Source organism: Dendropsophus ebraccatus, chromosome 2 (assembly GCF_027789765.1).
Source record: "Dendropsophus ebraccatus isolate aDenEbr1 chromosome 2, aDenEbr1.pat, whole genome shotgun sequence".
Lineage (NCBI taxonomy): Eukaryota > Metazoa > Chordata > Amphibia > Anura > Hylidae > Dendropsophus > Dendropsophus ebraccatus.
The window spans coordinates 85,811,272-85,831,162 of NC_091455.1; the positions used below are offsets into that span (position 1 = coordinate 85,811,272).

A 19,891-nucleotide genomic window follows, 5' to 3' on the forward strand; every position below is an offset into this window, starting at 1 on the left:
AAGGTCAATACACGGCACAGGTGTTCTTCTTATTCTTCTCCTTCTAAGTATTCTACCTCATCCTCCAACATCCTGGCAGACAACAGTACTACATGGGTTGAGACTCTCACGGCATCCTCCTCTTTGCTACTCTACTTCTTGTATTACTCAGCACAACGCAACCAACACGATATATACCCTACACTGCACTTATACTACAGATCTGGTCGTTCTATAGTCAAGTGTTTGTTTGAACATTAATGTGTGTTTCAGAGACTTTATCCAAGGAAACCTCAGATTGTCTATTTTGTATTACCTGCTGCACATTTACAAATAGTAAACCAACTCAACTTTATTCTCAGCCTCTGTGATAATTCGCCACCACCGACACACACCGCAACCTTGGGACATTCTCCCCTTTTCTGTGGGTGGTGGGTCCTACTATCCGGGGGGGGTCACTACACCGCTCTGGCCATCCGTGACTACACAACCCCAAGGGACCCAGTAGTAACCCAGTAGGACACTGACCACAGGGGAAGAGGGTACCGCGGACCTGATAAAATAAAAGCAGGCGTGCCATCACACCTGTGTACCCACCAGGCACTGGCGTCACGTGACAACATTCCAAAGGTCCGGTTGTATCTTGACCATCCACCATAGAAGTGGTGTCACACTACAACACCTAGCAAATGACCGGCAGGATTGGGGTTCTATGTTTTTTTTGTGCTTCTACCCCAAGAAAGAGTGAATCAATGAAACCTATTATGGTATTGGGGGGTGTTACCACACACTGAACATATTTTTTCTTAAAAAGGAGACGATGTACGAAAAAAATTGCTGTGTAAAAAAAAAAAAGCAAAGACCCGTTGTTACAAGGGTCAATAGGTAAACCCACATTTTAGCTTCAGTATTGCAGATGGAAGACCTGGCTGGACCCTTTGGGTCTGCCGATTGGATGCCTCCATAGGCAACCACTAACATATCTACAATGATCTGTCCTACGGCATTTTTAGAAAAAAGTTGATAAGCTGCTGTGGTGAAATACCTTGGCTCCCCCTTATAGGGATCATCACAGGATCACTGTCCCTGATACCAGACCATGATCATCACATCATCATTACCTATGCCATGTCTGGCCTGCTGATGGCCAACACACTGCCTGGGATGGGGTGAGGCTGGTTCCAGTTCTAGATATGTATATACCCAGAGTCCACACTCCGCACAGAACAATGAGGCAATGTTGCAGGAAAATGAATGGCACCGGACATGAATCCCAGAGCAGAGTGATGGGAAGCCTTGGTAACCGGATGCAGGGACATGGCTTGTTTATGAGCGGAATGGAGCGGCTATCGCGGCTGCAAATCGGCAACACAGACTGGATGATAAATGTCTCAGCCCAAGGCCAGACTTCGCTTACTTTCTTTATGCACCATCTTACCCCCTCCTTCAAACGACTGGTACCAGGAGACCCGAGCCCACTTAGTGCCTCCCGGTCCGTCAAAGGACACCCTTCCTGCACCAAAAGAAAAAACTGAGGGCCGTCCTAAAAGGCAGCAATCAAATGGCCAAAAAAAGATGTGTGTGAACATAGCCTTCAAACCGGCTATATATAACCATTGACAATGGACAAATGACAAACAACCTTTCTGGCAATATTCAGGAAATATGCAGAGTAATTTTTTCACAAAAGATTATTTTTTACTTAACAAACAATCTTTTATCTGACTGTCACTCAAAAATTTAAAACATGGCTGACTTCTTTTCAGAAGATAACAGTTGTAATTGTTCATTTAAAACTATTAGTGGTTAAAGAGGTAGTTCAGAAAAAAAAATCTTTAAAATCAACTGGTGCCAGAGATTTTTAATTTTCTTTTATTAAAAAATCTCCAGTTTTCCAGTACCTATCAGCTTTTTTATGTCCTGCAGGAAGTGGTATTCTTTCCAGTCTGGAGGACAGGAGAGGTTTTCTGTGGGGATTTGCTACTGCAAAGAAAACACCACTTCCTGCAGGATGTACAGCAGCTAGTAGGTACTGGAAGACGAGATTTATAATAGAAGTAAATAAAAAATCTTTGGCACTTTCTCGCGCCAGTTGATTTGAAAGAAAACTTTTTTGGTCACCTGCCCCTTTAAATACATGTGATGAAGGATTGTTTGGGTTAGAATCATTCACTTTGATCAACTTTAATCTAAGCAGTATGGGCACTGTATATCTGTATGTGGAATCCACGTTCAGATGAAAGGCTGCTTTGTTGCTTGTCTACATATACAAGATTGGGGGGAAATAACACAAAGATTTCCGCCAGCAACTTGAGTATCTGAGTTATAACGTGTTAACTTGCAGTTAGCCAATGAAATGGTTGTTAAACTGGGAAAATGAAATGGTAGCCAAATTAGACTTACCTTCTGTTCCTATTGTGGTAAAGAATTCTCATCCTGAAGGCTTTAGCTCGCTGAGCTATACAGTAGCCAATGCTTCCCATTCCAATGATGCCCAGTGTGGACTCTGTTATATCATCTCCCACCCAGTTGAAATCAAACTCTTTGGTGTCTGGTGAACATGATATTCTATTCCCTGTAGGAGAAAACATTTATCGAGAATAAACACGGATCCTTTATAGGACTAACACCACCCACACTGCTCGGTTTAATTATTAAACCTCCAACCAAGTGAATCCAACATGCCCATAAGAGTTGCAGGTAGGTGCCTCCATGATCGAATGGGGGGGGGGGGGGAGTTGGATCAATATTTAATTTAGTAGACAGTAATAGATTGTTAGTGAATATTATTAGGATGACTAAATTATGGAAAAACTAATAAAATTAGTACAGCCAAAAACCAGCAATGGCTGTATCAGCCAATGGTTGATGGCATCATCTCCACTTTTGAAGGTCTTTAGCTTTAGCCCAAGATGTGTTGCTACAAGTATGTTACAACAATAAATATTTATTTCCAAACTCGATTCTTTGGTCCTGCACTTATTTCTTACTCCATATGCTTTTTGTAATCCCAGACATGTGAAACAGAATTAGATATATTCACCTAAACAAATCAAGATATGCCTGAACACAGCTGCAATAACTTACCTACTACTACATTTTTGGCAGATGCCAACATTAGAGCCATTCCCATATCTGCAGTGGCATCATCTCCAATGCCTGGTGTATTACTGACTAGTATGCCGTAACTTGTGATCAACTTTAGGTCCAGATGATCTACCCCTGCTCCAGAGCTTGATATTACTTTAAGATTGGTAAGAGAATCGAGAAGTTCCTTATCAACAACAGGCAGGTGCCACCACACCAAGACAGCCTGTATCTTTGGAGCATACACATTTTTATTTTTGTAAAATTCTTCCATGTAGAGTATTTGGAAATTATTCTTTACAATAGTTTCATATATTTTTGGAAATCCCCTTGAACCTCCACTGTATGACATTAAAACGTACGGAAGTTCCTCCATGTTTTCTGTAAAATAACGAAGTGTATTATTGGCATTATAAAACATAATGGAAACAAGTGCACCAACTGGTGGTATCAAAGCAACCCTCTCCCCCAACCTCAAGTTGCCCAGAGAGTATGCACTGTGCATAGGAAGGAAAGCGTCAGCCAGGGTGGTGTAGACAGCAGCTAATGAATACGCCCGACTCAGACAACATATCACTTTCCTTCTATGCTGGACGAGGGATCAGTGGGTGTCAGTGCTGTTCACTAATGAAAGGCAATTCATGATGAGCAAAAATGATGGCCACCATAGGAGGGCGCTATGCATCAGCCACTATTTCCTTTGGTGGTGGTGTTAGTGGTGGTACAGTGTGGGCAGCGGTCTGAAGTCAGTACTGCCCTACAGTATAATGTATACAAGATCAGGTTGGCACAACCCCTTCTAAGGCGTCGGGCCCGTGCAGTCAACAGCAAAGATGGAGTGCCAATCTCTCAGAAGCAATAGTCTCTAGTGAACATAATTCCCAATGAAGAAATGAAGGAGGTGGCACTCACCATCGGATGAATTTATGGACTTTATTTTATCGTTTAAAAGGACATAACAGATGCAAACAACGATCTGGCAGACGCCAGCAGGTAGGTGGTAACAGTCTGTTTCGCGGTGAAATCGCTTCTATGGACCGCCTACCAAGCATGTGTCGTCACTCGGTTAAATAGTCATGTGACCGGTGACGATCATTAACAAATCATGTGATATAAGATACATATAATTAAGACATATAACAAGTGCTATACAAAGTTTTAAAACTAAATACACACGTACAAATATGTAAAATACATGAGACACACTACAGAAACTTAAATAAAAAAATTGCGATCTATTTTTTCATTAAGCCCGGCCGGGCCTTCTGCCTCTAATCGCAAGATCCATTCCGTTTCTAATCTCATGAGCATACGGTGTCTATCTTGCCCTTTAGAACTGTGAACTCTTTGTATACCAGCAAATTTTAAGCAAGAGGTATCGCCTTGATGCACGTCTCTCATGTTCAATGAGTCTAGGAGCTCCTGAACCCGTTTTAACAGAATAGAAATGTTCCTTTATACGTAAATACAAAGCTCTTTTTGTTTTTCCCTCATAGAATCTGCCACACAGGCAGAATATATAGCATATACTATGTGGTTAGTTTTACAGCAAATAAAATCTTTTACCTGTATGTCTAAACCATTGACAGTGAGAGACGTGCCTCTTTGCACCTGTTTGCATACTTTACAGTTCCCGCAATGAAAATTCCCGATTAATTCATTTCTTAGCCACATTGTCTTCCTATTTTTATTTGTAAATCTGCTACGAACCAAAATATCTTTTACATTAGTACTACGTCTAAATGTTATGAATGGCTTAGTTGCAGACCAAGCACCTAGAGCTTTATCATTTTCCAACAAGCTCCAGTGCTTGGAAATAACTTTACGTATCTGTGACGCCATAGGAGACAGTTTAAATGAAAAAGCAAAATGTTCACATGTAGTCTTTTGTTTGGGTCTAGTACTCCTGCGCAGTAATTCATTCCTATCTTTTTCTGCAGCTCTCTGTAGAGCGCTATTCAGACTACGTTCAGGATAACCTCTATTCAGCAGGCGAGTTTTTAGCTCATGGGCCTATTGCATAAAGGAATCAACTGAACTGTTTATACGACGCAAGCGCAGAAATTGGCCATAGGGAACGGCTTTTTTGGTAGCCTCAGTGTGGTAACTTTCATAATGTAATAGAGTGTTACATGCCGTGGGTTGTCTATAACCCTGAGTGGTGATCATTCCATTCTCTTTATGCACCATAACATCCAAGAATTCCAAAGAAATAGAATCAATCTTGTATGTAAAAGCCATATTCATAGTATTAATAGTATTGAGATGGGCCACAAAGTCTCTGAATTCATCGCTAGTTCCTGACCAAACTATGAATATATCATCAAAAAATTTGAAAAATATTGGATAAATTTTAAGGAACGGATTACTAACAGAGAAGATGTGGCGCATCTCAAAGTATGCCAGATACTGATTAGCAACACTGCAAGCCACCATGGCCACTCCAGAGACTTGCAGAAACCATTGGTCATTGAACTGAAAGGTATTGTTAGATAAGACCAACTTTAACCCTTCACGTACAAAAGAAATAAAATCTTCTCCTTTCTCTGCCCTCCTCAGAAAAAATTCTATACATTCAATGGCCATATCCTGAGGAATACGTGTTGTGGACAGGTCACTGGTAAAGTGCTCGAGGGGATGTACATCTCACCCAGGTTAATACATAGCGTGAGATGGTGAGTCCAGGAGGCATCTGTGCTCAGCAGTGTTATGCTGCTGAGCTATTATTTATTATTGCCGGGCCTGGACTTACATGGAATGGCAGGTAGGTTTTGGTAGTGGGACTTGCCATTCCCTTCCCCCCGATCCAGTATGGGTTTTGGGATCAGGTGAGCTCTGATCCCAATCAGCCTGAGAAGGCAAAAGGTGTGCTCAGTGTACAGGTCCTTGCTCTCAGCCAGGAGTGAACAGCCTGTGTGTGTTTGGTGGAAGCTGCGAATGCAGCCACTGCTGGAGCTTATATACACCCTGCGATATCAAGGTGAAAGACGCACTGTGATCAAGTGTCAGATAGGTGAGAAGACCTGTTAGTAAGCGCCCAGACGGGCAAGACCTTTTTGTTTGTTTTATTCTTAAGGGTACAAACCCACACACCGTATACGCAGCAAATACGCAACAAATACGCAACAAATACGCAGCAGTTTGATGGTGAAGATTTAATGCTGAGTTCAGTTATTTAGATCTAATCTGCTGCGTTTTTGTTGCGTATTTGTTGCGTTTTTGCTGCGTATTCGCTGCGTATCGCAGCAGTAAATACGCTGTGTATACGGTGTGTGGGTTTATACCCTAAAGCACGGTGCTGCTGTGTTTTGTTCTCTGGATTGTTTATGCTGCAAATAAACGCCAAGCTGTTATTTTACAAGTCCAAGTCTGCTGTGAACTGTGTCCAAACACACCATCCCCCGGGAAGATCCCTACAGTGTATATAAAGACTTCACGTCAATAGACGCAAGTAAAGAAGAGTCATCACATACACAATCTCCCAGGCTGACTAAAAACTCATTTGTGTCTTTTACTAGGGTAGGAACGTCCCTCAACATAGGCCCTAAAAGCCAATCAATATATTGAGATAGGGGTTCCAACACTGAGCCTACACCAGACACAATAGGTCGACCTGGGGGGTTGTGTATTGTTTTGTGAATTTTGGGCATGAAATACCAACATGGAATTTTATATGTGGTGGGGAACAGTTTGCAAGCTGTGTTTTCCGATATTATTCCTTTTTCAGTGTATATCCTTAGGAAAGTTTGTAATTTATCACATATTTTATTAGTGGGATCTGAAGATAATTTTTGGTAATTCCTAACATCATCTAGCTGTTTGTAGGCTTCAGAAATGTAATATTCCTTGGTCATTAGTACAATCCCCCCCCCCCTTTATCCACACTTTTTACCACTATATCTTCCCTTTGTTTCAAGCGTTGAAGAGCTGACCACTCCTCCTTTTTAAGATTATGGGAATCTACAGGGTAAATAAGAGCCTTGATATCCTCAATCACCTTCTTCTGAAAACAATCTAAATTGCTACCTGGTATAATGGGAGGGGAGAAAGTAGATTTAACCGTTTTGGTGAAAGCTTCGTCGTCTTAAATGAGATTCGGGACTGATGGAGGTTCACCTCCTGCTAATTCAGATAGAATGGCCAAACTAGCCCTTTCATCTGCACTGTTTAGATCAGGTGGAATAAAGCACAAGGGACCAATAGATATGCGTGTCTCACCTTCCTTTTTACCTTTATTAGTTAAACATTTATTTGCAAAATATTTCTTTAAGTTTAATTTACGCATAGCTTTTACCAGGTCAGCTTCAAATTCAACAAAATTAAAAGGTTTAGGAATGCAAAAGTTTAAACCCTTAGATAACACAGAGATAGTGGGGGGGGGGGTCTAAGACCAAATCAGTTAAGTTCACGATGTTAACTGTAGTACTGTCATCAATGAGTCCCACATTCAGTGTCTCCACGAGACATTTTTCCTCTTTCCCCTCGTATCTTTTTGCCAATGTCTTCCTTCTCCTCTGTTAAAACGGGTTCAGGAGCTCCTAGACTCATTGAACATGTGAGAGACGTGCATCAAGGCGATACCTCTTGCTTAAAATTTGCTGGTATACAAAGAGTTCACAGTTCTAAAGGGCAAGATAGACACCGTATGCTCATGAGATTAGAAACGGAATGGATCTTGCGATTAGAGGCAGAAGGCCTGGCCGGGCTTTGTATAGCACTTGTTATATGTCTTAATTATATGTATCTTATATCTATTTAACCGAGTGACGACACATGCTTGGTAGGCGATCCGTAGAAGCGATTTCACCGCAAAACAGACTGTTACCACCTACCTGCTGGCGTCTGCCAGATCGTTGTTTGCATCTGTTATGTCCTTTTAAACGATGAAATAAAGTCCAGAAATTCATCCGATGGTGAGTGCCACCTCATTCATTTCTTCATTGGGAATTATGTTCACTAGAGACTATTGCTTCTGAGAGATTGGCACCCCATCTTTGCTTTTGACTGCACGGGCCCGACGCCTTGGAAGGGGTTGTGCCAACCTGATCTTGTATACATTATACTGTAGGGCAGTATTGACTTCAGACCCCTGCCCACACTGTACCACCACTAACACCACCACCAAAGGAAATAGTGGCTGATGCATAGCGCCCTTATACAATACTGCCCTACACTTTGGAATGGTACAGGGACAAGCCCATATAATAGTAACATAATTATTTCAATCAATGTGCCTCTGCATGAGCAACACAGGCCTAATTTTTATCTTCATGGATGACAATGCTGCAGCTCATCCAGGTCCTATCATTAGGGAATGGCTGCTGGAGACCTAAGTACCTTAAATGGAGGGACCTTCACTTTCTCCAGACCTAAATCCCATAAAAAATCTATGTGATCAGCAGAGTCACTGTGTAGAGGCTGGTAACTTTGTACCCCACAACCTCAATGACCTGAGGGCAGCAGACAATCCTCAGGGCAGTAGCCTCAGCAGACAATCAACCTGTGAACAACTTGAGATGTCATTGTCAAGCTGTAATTGATGTTCAAGGGTACATGACAAGTTATGGAGATATTAATTTGTTGGGCTATACCCACCACTGTTGTCAGCTTTTGTTTCTATAAATTGTTTAAAGCGATTCTGTACCCACCATCTGACCCCCCCCCCCCCTACCCCAAACTACTTGTACCTTCGGATTGCTGCTTTTAATCCAAGATCTGTCCTGTGGGCAGTTCGGAAGGTGATGCAGTTATTGTCCTAAAAAAATACTTTTAAACTTGAAGCCCCGTGCCCAGGGCTGATTCTAGCTTTTTTGCTGCCTGAGGCGAGAACTGACAAAGCGCCCCCCCCCCCCCCCCCCAAATCCCCCCCGGGCGATATGGCCAAAAAATAAAATCTCTATTTTTTTTATTTTGAGACAATTCTCGATTTTCTATTTTTATGTTAAATAAGCAGAAAAAATACACCAAGACACAGATGAAGCAGAACTAGCAGCTGTACTTGAATGAGCTGAAAAATTGCATTTTAGCATTATATCCCTGTTCCCCCACATTCCCCCTACAAGATTATCATGCCCCCTGCCCTCCCCACATTCCCTGTAATATCACCATGCCCATAGTGCCCCTCACATTCCCCATACAAGAACTCCAGCACTCCCAGGTCCCCTCATTCAACATGATTAATGCCTCAGCTGAGTATGCTATCCTGTGACTGATAGCAGTCTAAACTGCAGGGACCTCAGAGCAATAGTCAGGGAGAGAAGATCCAGGACAGGCACAGTGCAGCATCGCAGTGTGTATGGGACACCACTATAGATAACCTCTGACCTCTGACATCAGGAGCCAGAGAAGAGCCATAAAACAGGCTGCTCTGTTAACTCTTTTAGTACTGCAGAATGTAGAGTATTACTGTGCATCACTTCCATTCCACTTCCATTAAAATCTGAAATCCTGGAGAAAAGAAAAAAACAAGTACATAACCTTACTCTGCAAGAACAAAAGGCTATTAAGTCACTTAAAGGGAATCAGGACATAAAAATAAAACCTGCTGATAAAGGGGGCGCAGTAGTCATCATGAACACCAGTGACTATATCCAGGAAGCAAACCGACAACTATCCAAACCCGTCCACTACTCTAAACTTGAAGGTGATCCCACAGAGGCCTACAAAAAACAACTCAAGGACATGATCAAGAAGTTTCCTAATAACATCCAGGAACAAATTAAACTACTCCTTCCAGAAGATCCCAGACCAGGCTGCTTCTACATGCTCCCCAAGATCCACAAAGAAGGCAACCCAGGTAGACCCATAATCTCAGGCATTGGGACATTGACAGAAAATATCTCTGGTTGGATAGAAAATATCCTAAAACCCCTGGTCAGAGACACTCCCAGCTACATCCAGGACACTACTGACCTCTTAAACAAACTAAAAGCCTTAGGCCCACTACCTGACGACACCATATTGGCCACCATGGATGTGGAATCCTTGTACACTAACATCCCCCACAAAGATGGAATTGCAGCATGTCGAAAATACCTGGAGAAACAAGACCTCCCAATAAAACCAATCACACAACTCATTCAATTCCTGCTAACCCATAACCATTTTGCCTTTGGAGATGACCTATACCTCCAGCAAATGGGGACATCAATGGGCTCAAGATGTGCACCCCAGTATGCAAATCTTTTTATGGCAGAACTGGAAGGAGCATACCTATCCACATGCACCATCAAACCTATGACTTACCTTCGATACATTGACGATATCCTGATTATCTGGACTGCAGGTGAGGAGGCCCTGCTTAAATTTCATGAAGACTTCAATGACTTTCACCCCACCATAAACCTTAAACTAAGCCATTCCCATAGTGAAATCAATTTTTTGGACACAACTATATGCATTAAAGACCACCGGATACTAACATCAATATACCGCAAACCGACAGACCGAACTGCTTACCTGAGAAGCGACAGCTTCCATCCCAAACATACAAAACAATCCATTATATACAGCCAGGCTATTCGATACAACCGTATCTGCTCAGAAAAAGCAGACCTGGACCAGCACCTCCTTAATCTTAGGACTGAATTCCTCCAATTGGGCTACAAACCAAACATGACGGACAAACAGATCAGCCAAGCAGCAGCCATCAACAGGGACACTCTCCTTACATACAAGGAGGCCCAAGATGAACCCCGAGTGCCCCTAGTTGTCACCTACAACCCACAGCTGGAGATCCTACGAAAGATTTCTAGGGAACTCCAATCTGTGCTACACAAGGACAGCAGACTAAAAGAAATATTCCCAGTCCCCCCACTGCTTTCATTTTGGCAACCACCAAACCTGCGACAAATCATTATCCGCAGTGCTCTGAAGGCCCCAACGGATAATGGCACCTCACCCTGCCTACAAAACCGGTGCAAAACCTGCACACATATCCATATCTCTGACAGTGTACCAGTCCCACAGTCACAGGAGGTACACACAATCAAGGGAACATTTTCGTGCAGATCTTCCAATGTGGTGTATCTGATCATGTGTGTGCGATGTCCCACTACAGGCCTCTATGTGGGGGAAACAGGGCAGAGACTGAGTCAACGTATGAACTCACACCGATTTACTATTAACAACGGCCGGACAGATCTCCCTGTGGCTGCACATTTCTCTGGAGAGGGACACACAGTAGAAGACCTGCGGGTTACAGTCTTAATGGGACATTTTAAGACACAAAGAGAAAGAAGGGAATGGGAATATAAACTAATGCTCAAATTTAAAACTTTGCAACATGGTCTCAATATCCATGCCAGCTTCATGTCGGCCTATGTGTGACCTGTTCTGGCTATAAAGACCATTAATTACTATTAGGCCATTAATCTGACAACAATCAGATAGCAACAAGAGATCACCATCCTCTTGTCACGCCTCATGAGCTATAGTTTATGGACCTGTTGTAAATAGCAGACCCTGTGTATATATTACATTTTGTTAATTCCAAAGTTTCCTAAAATCCTTTGATGAGTTCTGTTTAGTGTGTATATAAGTCTGTGATTTTTTTCAGTTCTGTATAACATCTTGTCTGACGAAGGGAGCTAGACTCTCGAAAGCTTACACTCAAATATACTCAGTTAGCCTCCAAAAGGTATCGCCTGATTTCTTCTCTATTCTACTGATTTCTATGGCTAACACGGTACAACAATACTCTACTAGTCACTTCCATTCTGCAATACAGAAAGAGTTAACAGCAGAGCAGAACATTACTTTTATGCCTCTTCTCCTGCTCTTGCACTATGCTGAGGTCAGCTCGGAGTTCGGCAGTGCAGAGAAGACATAATATAGCGTCCCCGCTGCTGTTAACTTTTTCTTTTCTACAGTGTGTAAGTGATGCAGAGTATAATAACTCTGCATTATTGAAAGGGTTAACAGCAGGAGACACTATATCTATGTTTTATGTGATATGAATACGAGGCTTCCAGTGCCTCCTCAGCCCTTCTCATGAGGCAACTGACAGGAAACACGGCCGGGCACTGAGCCGTAACTAGTTGTAATGACAAGGACACAGGACGTTGATGCCGCCCCCCTCAAGGGCTGTGTTATCTGCCGCCTGAGGCGAACACTTCACCTCGCCTCATGACAGATACGGGCCTGCCCGTGCCAAACGGGAGTATCTGTGCCCTAACTTTGCACAACCTCTCTGTCCCTCCTCCCCACCCTCCTCATCATTAGGAATGCTCCAGGCAGATTGCCTCCTATTCCCCACCTGTTCAGCATGGAGATAATGTTTCAGTGGCATCCCTAATGATGAAGAGCCAGAAAGAATTTTGGAGTTAACGTGTGCCTAAACTTGCAATAACCTTCTTACTCAACATAGTAACATGGGGGCCTGGCTGCCGAGGTCCCCACCAACTTTACAGCATTAATAATATGTTTACTGGTAGAGACAGAAGTGGCACTCACCGCTTAGGGCCAAACATCATCTTTATTGAAGTTGTGGGACACTCAGCATGGAAGGGGAAGATGGATAAAATCAGGTGTCTCTAAATGTTTAGAGGTGCACCTGCTTTTATCCATCTTCGCCCTTCCATGCTGAGTGTCCCATGACTTCAATAAAGATGATGTTTGGCCCTAAGTGGTGAGTGCCACTTCTGTCTCTACCAGTACTCATACTGTGCATTCAGCTGCAATTTTTGTTGTGCACCCCCGTGGGTCCACTCCTAGTCGTGGTTATACCTGCATGTGTTTGTGCTGCATTCACCTCCTGTTGTCTATAGTAGTGCCGGCTACCCACCGTCTCACCTATCCATTAATAGTATGTTACCTTTAGTCTATTGGTCAGTGTGATATAAATCATGCATTTTGTTAGGTTTTACTACTTCTCCATTTAAAAAGTACTTGCTATATTTGCTATATATTTTTTGAAGCCACATTCTGAGAGCCGAAACTTTTTATTTTTCTGGTAATAAGACCGTGTGAAGACTGACGTTTTTTTAGGTGAATGAGCCGTAGTTTTTATTGATACCATTTTGGAGTACAATATATAAAAAATATATTTATTTTTAATACTCTATTCATGTTAACTTTTTTCTTTTCCTTTTTTTTTCAGACGACCATGGGATCACTTTTTACCAAGTAGCATATTTCTCAATTGCAGTGTTTTAAGCTGTCAGTGTAATGCTGGCATGCATCCTATTAGGCTGACATTACAGCACTGAGACTCAGACTGTTAAAAATTATTAAAATGTCTGTTTCAAAGGGGTTTAAAGCACCCCCATAGTGCCACCGCTCACAGTCACCCACTGATCTCCTGTATTTCCTGGTCCTGTGATGTAACAGCCCTGTTTAGAAATGCCCACTCAGCCAATCAGTGACTGAGGAGGAACACCTATGCAGTCCCAGACTGGCTGAGTTGGTAGTTCCTGTGGTGTTGTGACAACACAGGAACCGGGAGGTACAGGAGACCAGAGAGTGACTGTGAGCAGTGGCTGTGTGGGCACTGGGATGGGTATCACTTCTTTATTTTGTTCACATGACCCCAGCCTTCCTTGTTTTTTTATGTTTGCCCAGACTACCCCTTTAGTGGCAGTAATGCTTTAAGTTATGATATGTTGTACACCTGTGTGATTTCACAGTTATTTATTGTGGCTCCTATGAACACCATAATCTAGTAATGCTGACAAAGAGCTGCAAAAGTACAAAAATAAATAAAGTCATAGAGACCCAGATGATAAGTACTTACCACGTTCTTCGTTCTTCACTCTCACTTCTCAGATATGGACTTTGCTGATGAAGTGGAAGAAGTTAATGAGTTGCTTGAAGAACCAGTTTAATAAATTAGACTATGGAGACTGGAATGTAGGTAGGTCACCTTGTCTTCAACTCAGCAGACCTAATGCATTCATTTTTTTTTTAAATGCAATGTTATAATATATATTTTTTCTGAAAGCAGAAACAGGTGTAGAAGAAACTGGTTTAACAAAAACATTTTTAGAATAAGCAACTTCCTGCGATAAACTCATGCAGATCATGGATGGTTCACCCTTCTCTATAAATATCACCTATGCCAATAAAACATTAAGGGTGTGTTCACACCTACAGGATCTGCAGCAGATCTGCAGCAGATTTGATGCTGTGTTCAGTTATTTAAATGAAATCTGCTGCAGAAAATCAGCTGCAGATCCTGTAGGTGTGAACGCACCATTAAGGAGTATTCAGCTCAAAAATAAGTTTTGATATGTTGCTGCCAAGGGGATGGCATTCTTACCTTTCCGCGCTCCTCCGGTGTTCTTCTATGGCATCTTTGGGTCCTAGGCGAGATGATCTTATCTCCTCCCCTCAGCCAATCAGTGGCCATGGCAGCACAGCGAAGCAAGTCTGTCTTGGAAATGAAGGTGGGATTGTTTTGGCAGGGATCCGAAGATGCCGTAGGAAACCACCGGGGGAGTGCAGAAAGGTAAGAATACACTGTTTGTTATTTTATGCCCATAATGTTATGTTATTTTTTAGTGGAATACCCTTTTAAAGGAGAAGTCTGGCTGGGGCAGAAGGGAACATAAGAAACAACTACTCACCTCTCCCCTTGCCTGCGAATCATCATGTCAGAAGGTCCGTGACACCTGCTAGAAGGGATTTTCCCCCAAGTTATGATGACGTGACGACTCAGGAAAATGCCTGACCCGAATAATAGGCGCCCCATCAGCCAATCAGTGACTGCAGCAGTGTCCTGCCCTGCCGGACTTTTCCCTTAAAGGGTCACTGTCTTTATAACTTTCAAAATCTAAATCAACAGTAGATGTGATATAAAGCAAGTTTTCTATTCATTCATTCAGTCATTATTTTTTTTATTAGTTATCACGGAAAACACGGCACTTCCTGTGTTCTGACTTTTTTTTTTTCAAAGAGTCTAAACAGAGGAAGTCTCAGGTTTCCCAGGTCATCTGAACACTCATAGGGAAGGCAGTGACTGTCATGTGACTAATGGACACATTGAGCCGTGACTCTCTGTAGTGGCTGGGACTTCCTGCATTTAGTCTTTTTTTCCACCAGCACAAGTCAGAAAATCTGCCTTCAGGAGAATGGACCTGGATTTCTGGTAAGTTCAGCTTTGTTTTACAGCAGGATAACTAAACAAATTGATTAAATGTAAATTGCAAACTTGCTTTATATCACATCTACTGTTGTTTTAGATTTTAAAAGTTATAAGGACACTTTAAGGGATTACCACACACCAGCTTTTTTTCTGGGACCTCAGCAATCAGGATCAGTGATTTCCTGGAGAAACCATACATATGGCATCAGTGAAGCTTCAGTTTTTACAGATCTGCAAAAATGGATAGGAGGGTAATAAATAGCCACCAGAAGAACCAGAGTTACCAGGCAATGCTTTAATAAGTATGGATGGGACCCATATGGTCAGTCCATTCTGCAAAAACAGACTGTATAAGTGAAGACCCTACTTTTATGCAGATGATCACTCTTCCTAAGAGTAGATTCACACATACTGAGTTTGCAGCGAATTGCCCACTCAGCCAATCAGTGCTTTGTCCCACCTCGTCACTCATTGACTGAGTGGGCCGTCAGTGAGGTGGGAGTCAGAGAAGCAGGCCAGAGTGCGGGCAGGTGAAAATAATCTGTTTAAGGCCCAGCAGCTACTTAGTTAAATAGGCAGTGACTGCATTCTTGCAGCAGAATGAAAGTCTACTGGGAGAATGCAGAGCCATAGGCCATACTGGGTATCATGGTACGTGTGGCTCTACCCTATATCAGGATCCTGATTTATGGATAGAAAAAACTGATATGTGGATGAGGCTGAATACACAAGGAGGGAGAGAGATACTGAAACATGTTCTATTTCATGATTGTAATTTTCTTCATTTTATTGTAGTACATTATTATTGGGTTAGCCAGGTTGCCTGAGCTTTTAAATGGGTTGTCCAGGAAAAACATACTTATGAGCTATCCACAGGATAGGTCATCAGTCACTGATCTGCCAATACAGGACAGTCCCACCAATTAGCTGTTCAGCAACCGCACTACACAGTTAGCCTGTGCAGAAGTGGGAACATAGCCTAACATTGGTTCACATCTGAGCATGACCCTCTGCATCACAGTCATTTCTCTGTTCTATTTTGCCAACAAAGAGATGAAAATAAATTGATGACTTGCAAACAGACATAAACAGAAAGCCTCTACATTTACGTCTGGTATCATTGATATCAATAAGAACTGATGTGTATCTCCATTTGTGGTACATATGCAAGCATGGATTAAAAACAGAGGACAACTGATCCCAATACAAATCCATTTCAATTTCATTTCCATTTATCTGTTGCCCAAATGTGGGATTAAGGCAGAGGGACAAACAGACATAAAAATGGCAAAAAAGGTGTCAGGAAAGTGTGCGGGGGCCCCTAGGCGTTTATAACTTTCCATATATTACTGGGGCTGCAGAGAATGTTAAACTCATTTGGCAGTGACAGCCTGCTCAGCCAATCACTGACTAGGCACTGTCCCACTTCAGTCAGTGATTGTCTGATCAGGCTGCTACTGCCAAGACAAGTCCAGAGGTAGTGGCCAGTAGTTCAGCTATGAGAGGAGGACTGGTGGGAGCAGGGTAGGTGAGTATAGGACGTTAATCATTGCCTGTGCACCCCCAGCAGTCTATACAAAATATGAATTTCTGACCAGAGTGCCCCCCCTAAACAGCAATCCCACCAGCCTAATGTGTGTTGGGGAGGGAGCTTGACAGATTCAGTAACTATAAGATGGCATTTCCTGAAGGTAAAATATCTATCTATCTATATAATGGGAACATATGTTATATGACCTTAATTCTGAATCATAACGAAGCCAGTAATTCAGCTTTTTCTTTGGCCCCGTTATAGCCGCTCATGTATACAGTGACAGTCACACACGTTATAGCCGCCCATGTATACAGTGACAGTCACACACGTTATAGCCGCCCGTGTATACAGTGACAGTCACACACGTATATAGCCGCCCATGTATACAGTAACAGTCACACACGTTATAGCCGCCCATGTATACAGTGAGTCACACATGTTATAGCCGCCCATGTATACAGTGACAGTCACACATGTTATAGCCGCCCATGTATACAGTGACAGTCACACGTTATAGCCGCCTGTGTATACAGTGACAGTCACACACGTTATAGCCGCCCATGTATACAGTGACAGTCACACACGTTATAGCCGCCCATGTATACAGTGAGTCACACACGTTATAGCCGCCCATGTATACAGTGACAGTCACACACGTTATAGCCGCCCATGTATACAGTGAGTCACACATGTTATAGCCGCCCATGTATACAGTGACAGTCACACACGTTATAGCCGCCTATGTATACAGTGACAGTCACACATGTTATAGCCGCCCATGTATACAGTGACAGTCACACACGTTATAGCCGCCCATGTATACAGTGAGTCACACACGTTATAGCCGCCTATGTATACAGTGACAGTCACACATGTTATAGCCGCCCATGTATACAGTGACAGTCACACACGTTATAGCCGCCCATGTATACAGTGAGTCACACACGTTATAGCCGCCCATGTATACAGTGACAGTCACACACGTTATAGCCGCCCATGTATACAGTGAGTCACACATGTTATAGCCGCCCATGTATACAGTGACAGTCACACACGTTATAGCCGCCCATGTATACAGTGACAGTCACACACGTTATAGCCGCCCATGTATACAGTGACAGTCACACACGTTATAGCCGCCTATGTATACAGTGACAGTCACACATGTTATAGCCGCCCATGTATACAGTGACAGTCACACACGTTATAGCCGCCCATGTATACAGTGACAGTCACACACGTTATAGCCGCCCATGTATGCAGTGAGTCACACACGTTATAGCCGCCCATGTATACAGTGACAGTCACACATGTTATAGCCGCCCATGTATACAGTGACAGTCACACACGTTATAGCCGCCCATGTATACAGTGACAGTCACACACGTTATAGCCGCCCATGTATACAGTGACAGTCACACACGTTATAGCCGCCTATGTATACAGTGACAGTCACACACGTTATAGCCGCCCATGTATACAGTGACAGTCACACACGTTATAGCCGCCCATGTATACAGTGACAGTCACACACGTTATAGCCGCTCATGTATACAGTGACAGTCACACACGTTATAGCCGCCTATGTATACAGTGACGTTATAGCCGCCCATGTATACAGTGACAGTCACACACGTTATAGCCGCCCATGTATACAGTGACAGTCACACACGTTATAGCCGCCCATGTATACAGTGACAGTCACACACGTTATAGCCGCCCATGTATACAGTGACAGTCACACACGTTATAGCCGCCCATGTATACAGTGACAGTCACACACGTTATAGCCGCTCATGTATACAGTGACAGTCACACACGTTATAGCCGCTCATGTATACAGTGACAGTCACACACGTTATAGCCGCCTATGTATACAGTGACGTTATAGCCGCCCATGTATACAGTGACAGTCACACACGTTATAGCCGCCCATGTATACAGTGACAGTCACACACGTTATAGCCGCCCATGTATACAGTGACAGTCACACATGTTATAGCCGCCCATGTATACAGTGACAGTCACACACGTTATAGCCGCTCATGTATACAGTGAGTCACACACGTTATAGCCGCCTATGTATACAGTGACGTTATAGCCGCCCATGTATACAGTGACAGTCACACACGTTACAGCCGCCTATGTATACAGTGACAGTCACACACGTTATAGCCGCCGGTGTATACAGTGACAGTCACACACGTTATAGCCGCCGGTGTATACAGTGACAGTCACACACGTTATAGCAGCTCATGTATACAGTGACAGTCACACACGTTATAGCAGCTCATGTATACAGTGACAGTCACACACGTTATAGCAGCTCATGTATACAGTGACAGTCACACACGTTATAGCAGCTCATGTATACAGTGACAGTCACACACAGGATCGGTTATGCCGCAGCCCAGGAAGCGGAAGCACTTGCACTATTTTCATTACATCCATTGGATGACGGCTCCAGTGTGCCCTCTGCTGGCCGCAAGCATTATAGCCTATGCGCTGTACGATCTTCTAGTTAGGTCTGAGCAGTCACAGCAGCCGATTGTCTATTCCCAGCAAAGCAGGAGAGCCATGAGGACGTGTGCTGCAGTTGTGTCCGGTCTCCTCCGTGTCTCCGCCTGTCCGCACGCTGCTAGGTCACTATGCCCCCGCCTTCTCTGTAATACAGACCGGCCATCCGCACAACAGCACAGGAGATGTGTTCACCTCTCTCCGGTATTCTCCGCCAAGTCCTTGCTGAGTAAATTCGCAACCAAATCCAAGTAAGCAGAGCGCCACCTGCCGGTGTCCGCGAGTAGTGTACAAAGCATTTCTGAATTAAATGTTCTGTTGCAGAGATGGGGAACCTTTGGCCCTCCAGCAGTTGTAAAACTACAATTCCCATCATGCCTGGACAGCCGAGGCTACAGCTTTGGCTGTCCAGGCATGATGGTAATTGTAGTTTTGCAACAGCTGGAGGGCCGAAGGTTCCCAATCCCTGTTCTATTGCAGTGATCTTTTTTTACCTATGTGTCTGAACAGGAAGAAGCCCTGGTATGACACGCCATCGTTTGTTAGGCCGGTAAGTACTGTGTGGCTGATCTTCTTTTATATTTACAGGGCGCCATAGTATTTAGTTATAAGGTTTTTCTGCTCCTAAGCTTTAGCTCCCTTAGCAGTACTTGCACCAGTGCTTCCCACTTTGTGTATTTGTTACACATATT

At 43.3% G+C, this 19,891-nt stretch overlaps 2 protein-coding genes across 3 annotated transcripts in view; one reads left to right on the forward strand and one right to left on the reverse strand.

Annotated features, from left to right (window-relative positions):
- Positions 1 to 14,030, reverse strand: part of LOC138783323 (glyoxylate/hydroxypyruvate reductase B-like) — a 32,160-nt gene extending 18,130 nt beyond the window's left edge. The window contains exons 1-3 of the mRNA XM_069957902.1: positions 13,799 to 14,030; positions 3,067 to 3,447; positions 2,383 to 2,554 (exon numbers count right to left, since the gene is read on the reverse strand). Of these exons, the coding sequence (XP_069814003.1) occupies positions 2,383 to 2,554; positions 3,067 to 3,442 (548 nt within the window). The 5' untranslated portion in view covers positions 3,443 to 3,447; positions 13,799 to 14,030. The remainder of the gene's footprint in view (positions 1 to 2,382; positions 2,555 to 3,066; positions 3,448 to 13,798) is intronic.
- Positions 1 to 19,891, forward strand: part of RBFA (ribosome binding factor A) — a 35,436-nt gene that overhangs the window by 4,251 nt on the left and 11,294 nt on the right. The window contains exons 2-4 of one of the 2 annotated variants that reach the window (XM_069957900.1): positions 13,831 to 13,918; positions 19,245 to 19,450; positions 19,710 to 19,749. In XM_069957900.1, coding sequence (XP_069814001.1) covers positions 19,260 to 19,450; positions 19,710 to 19,749 — 231 coding nt within the window. In that variant the 5' untranslated portion in view covers positions 13,831 to 13,918; positions 19,245 to 19,259. Of the gene's footprint in view, positions 1 to 13,830; positions 13,919 to 19,031; positions 19,451 to 19,709; positions 19,750 to 19,891 lie in introns of those variants that run through there. The other variant, XM_069957899.1, reaches the window with a different exon arrangement.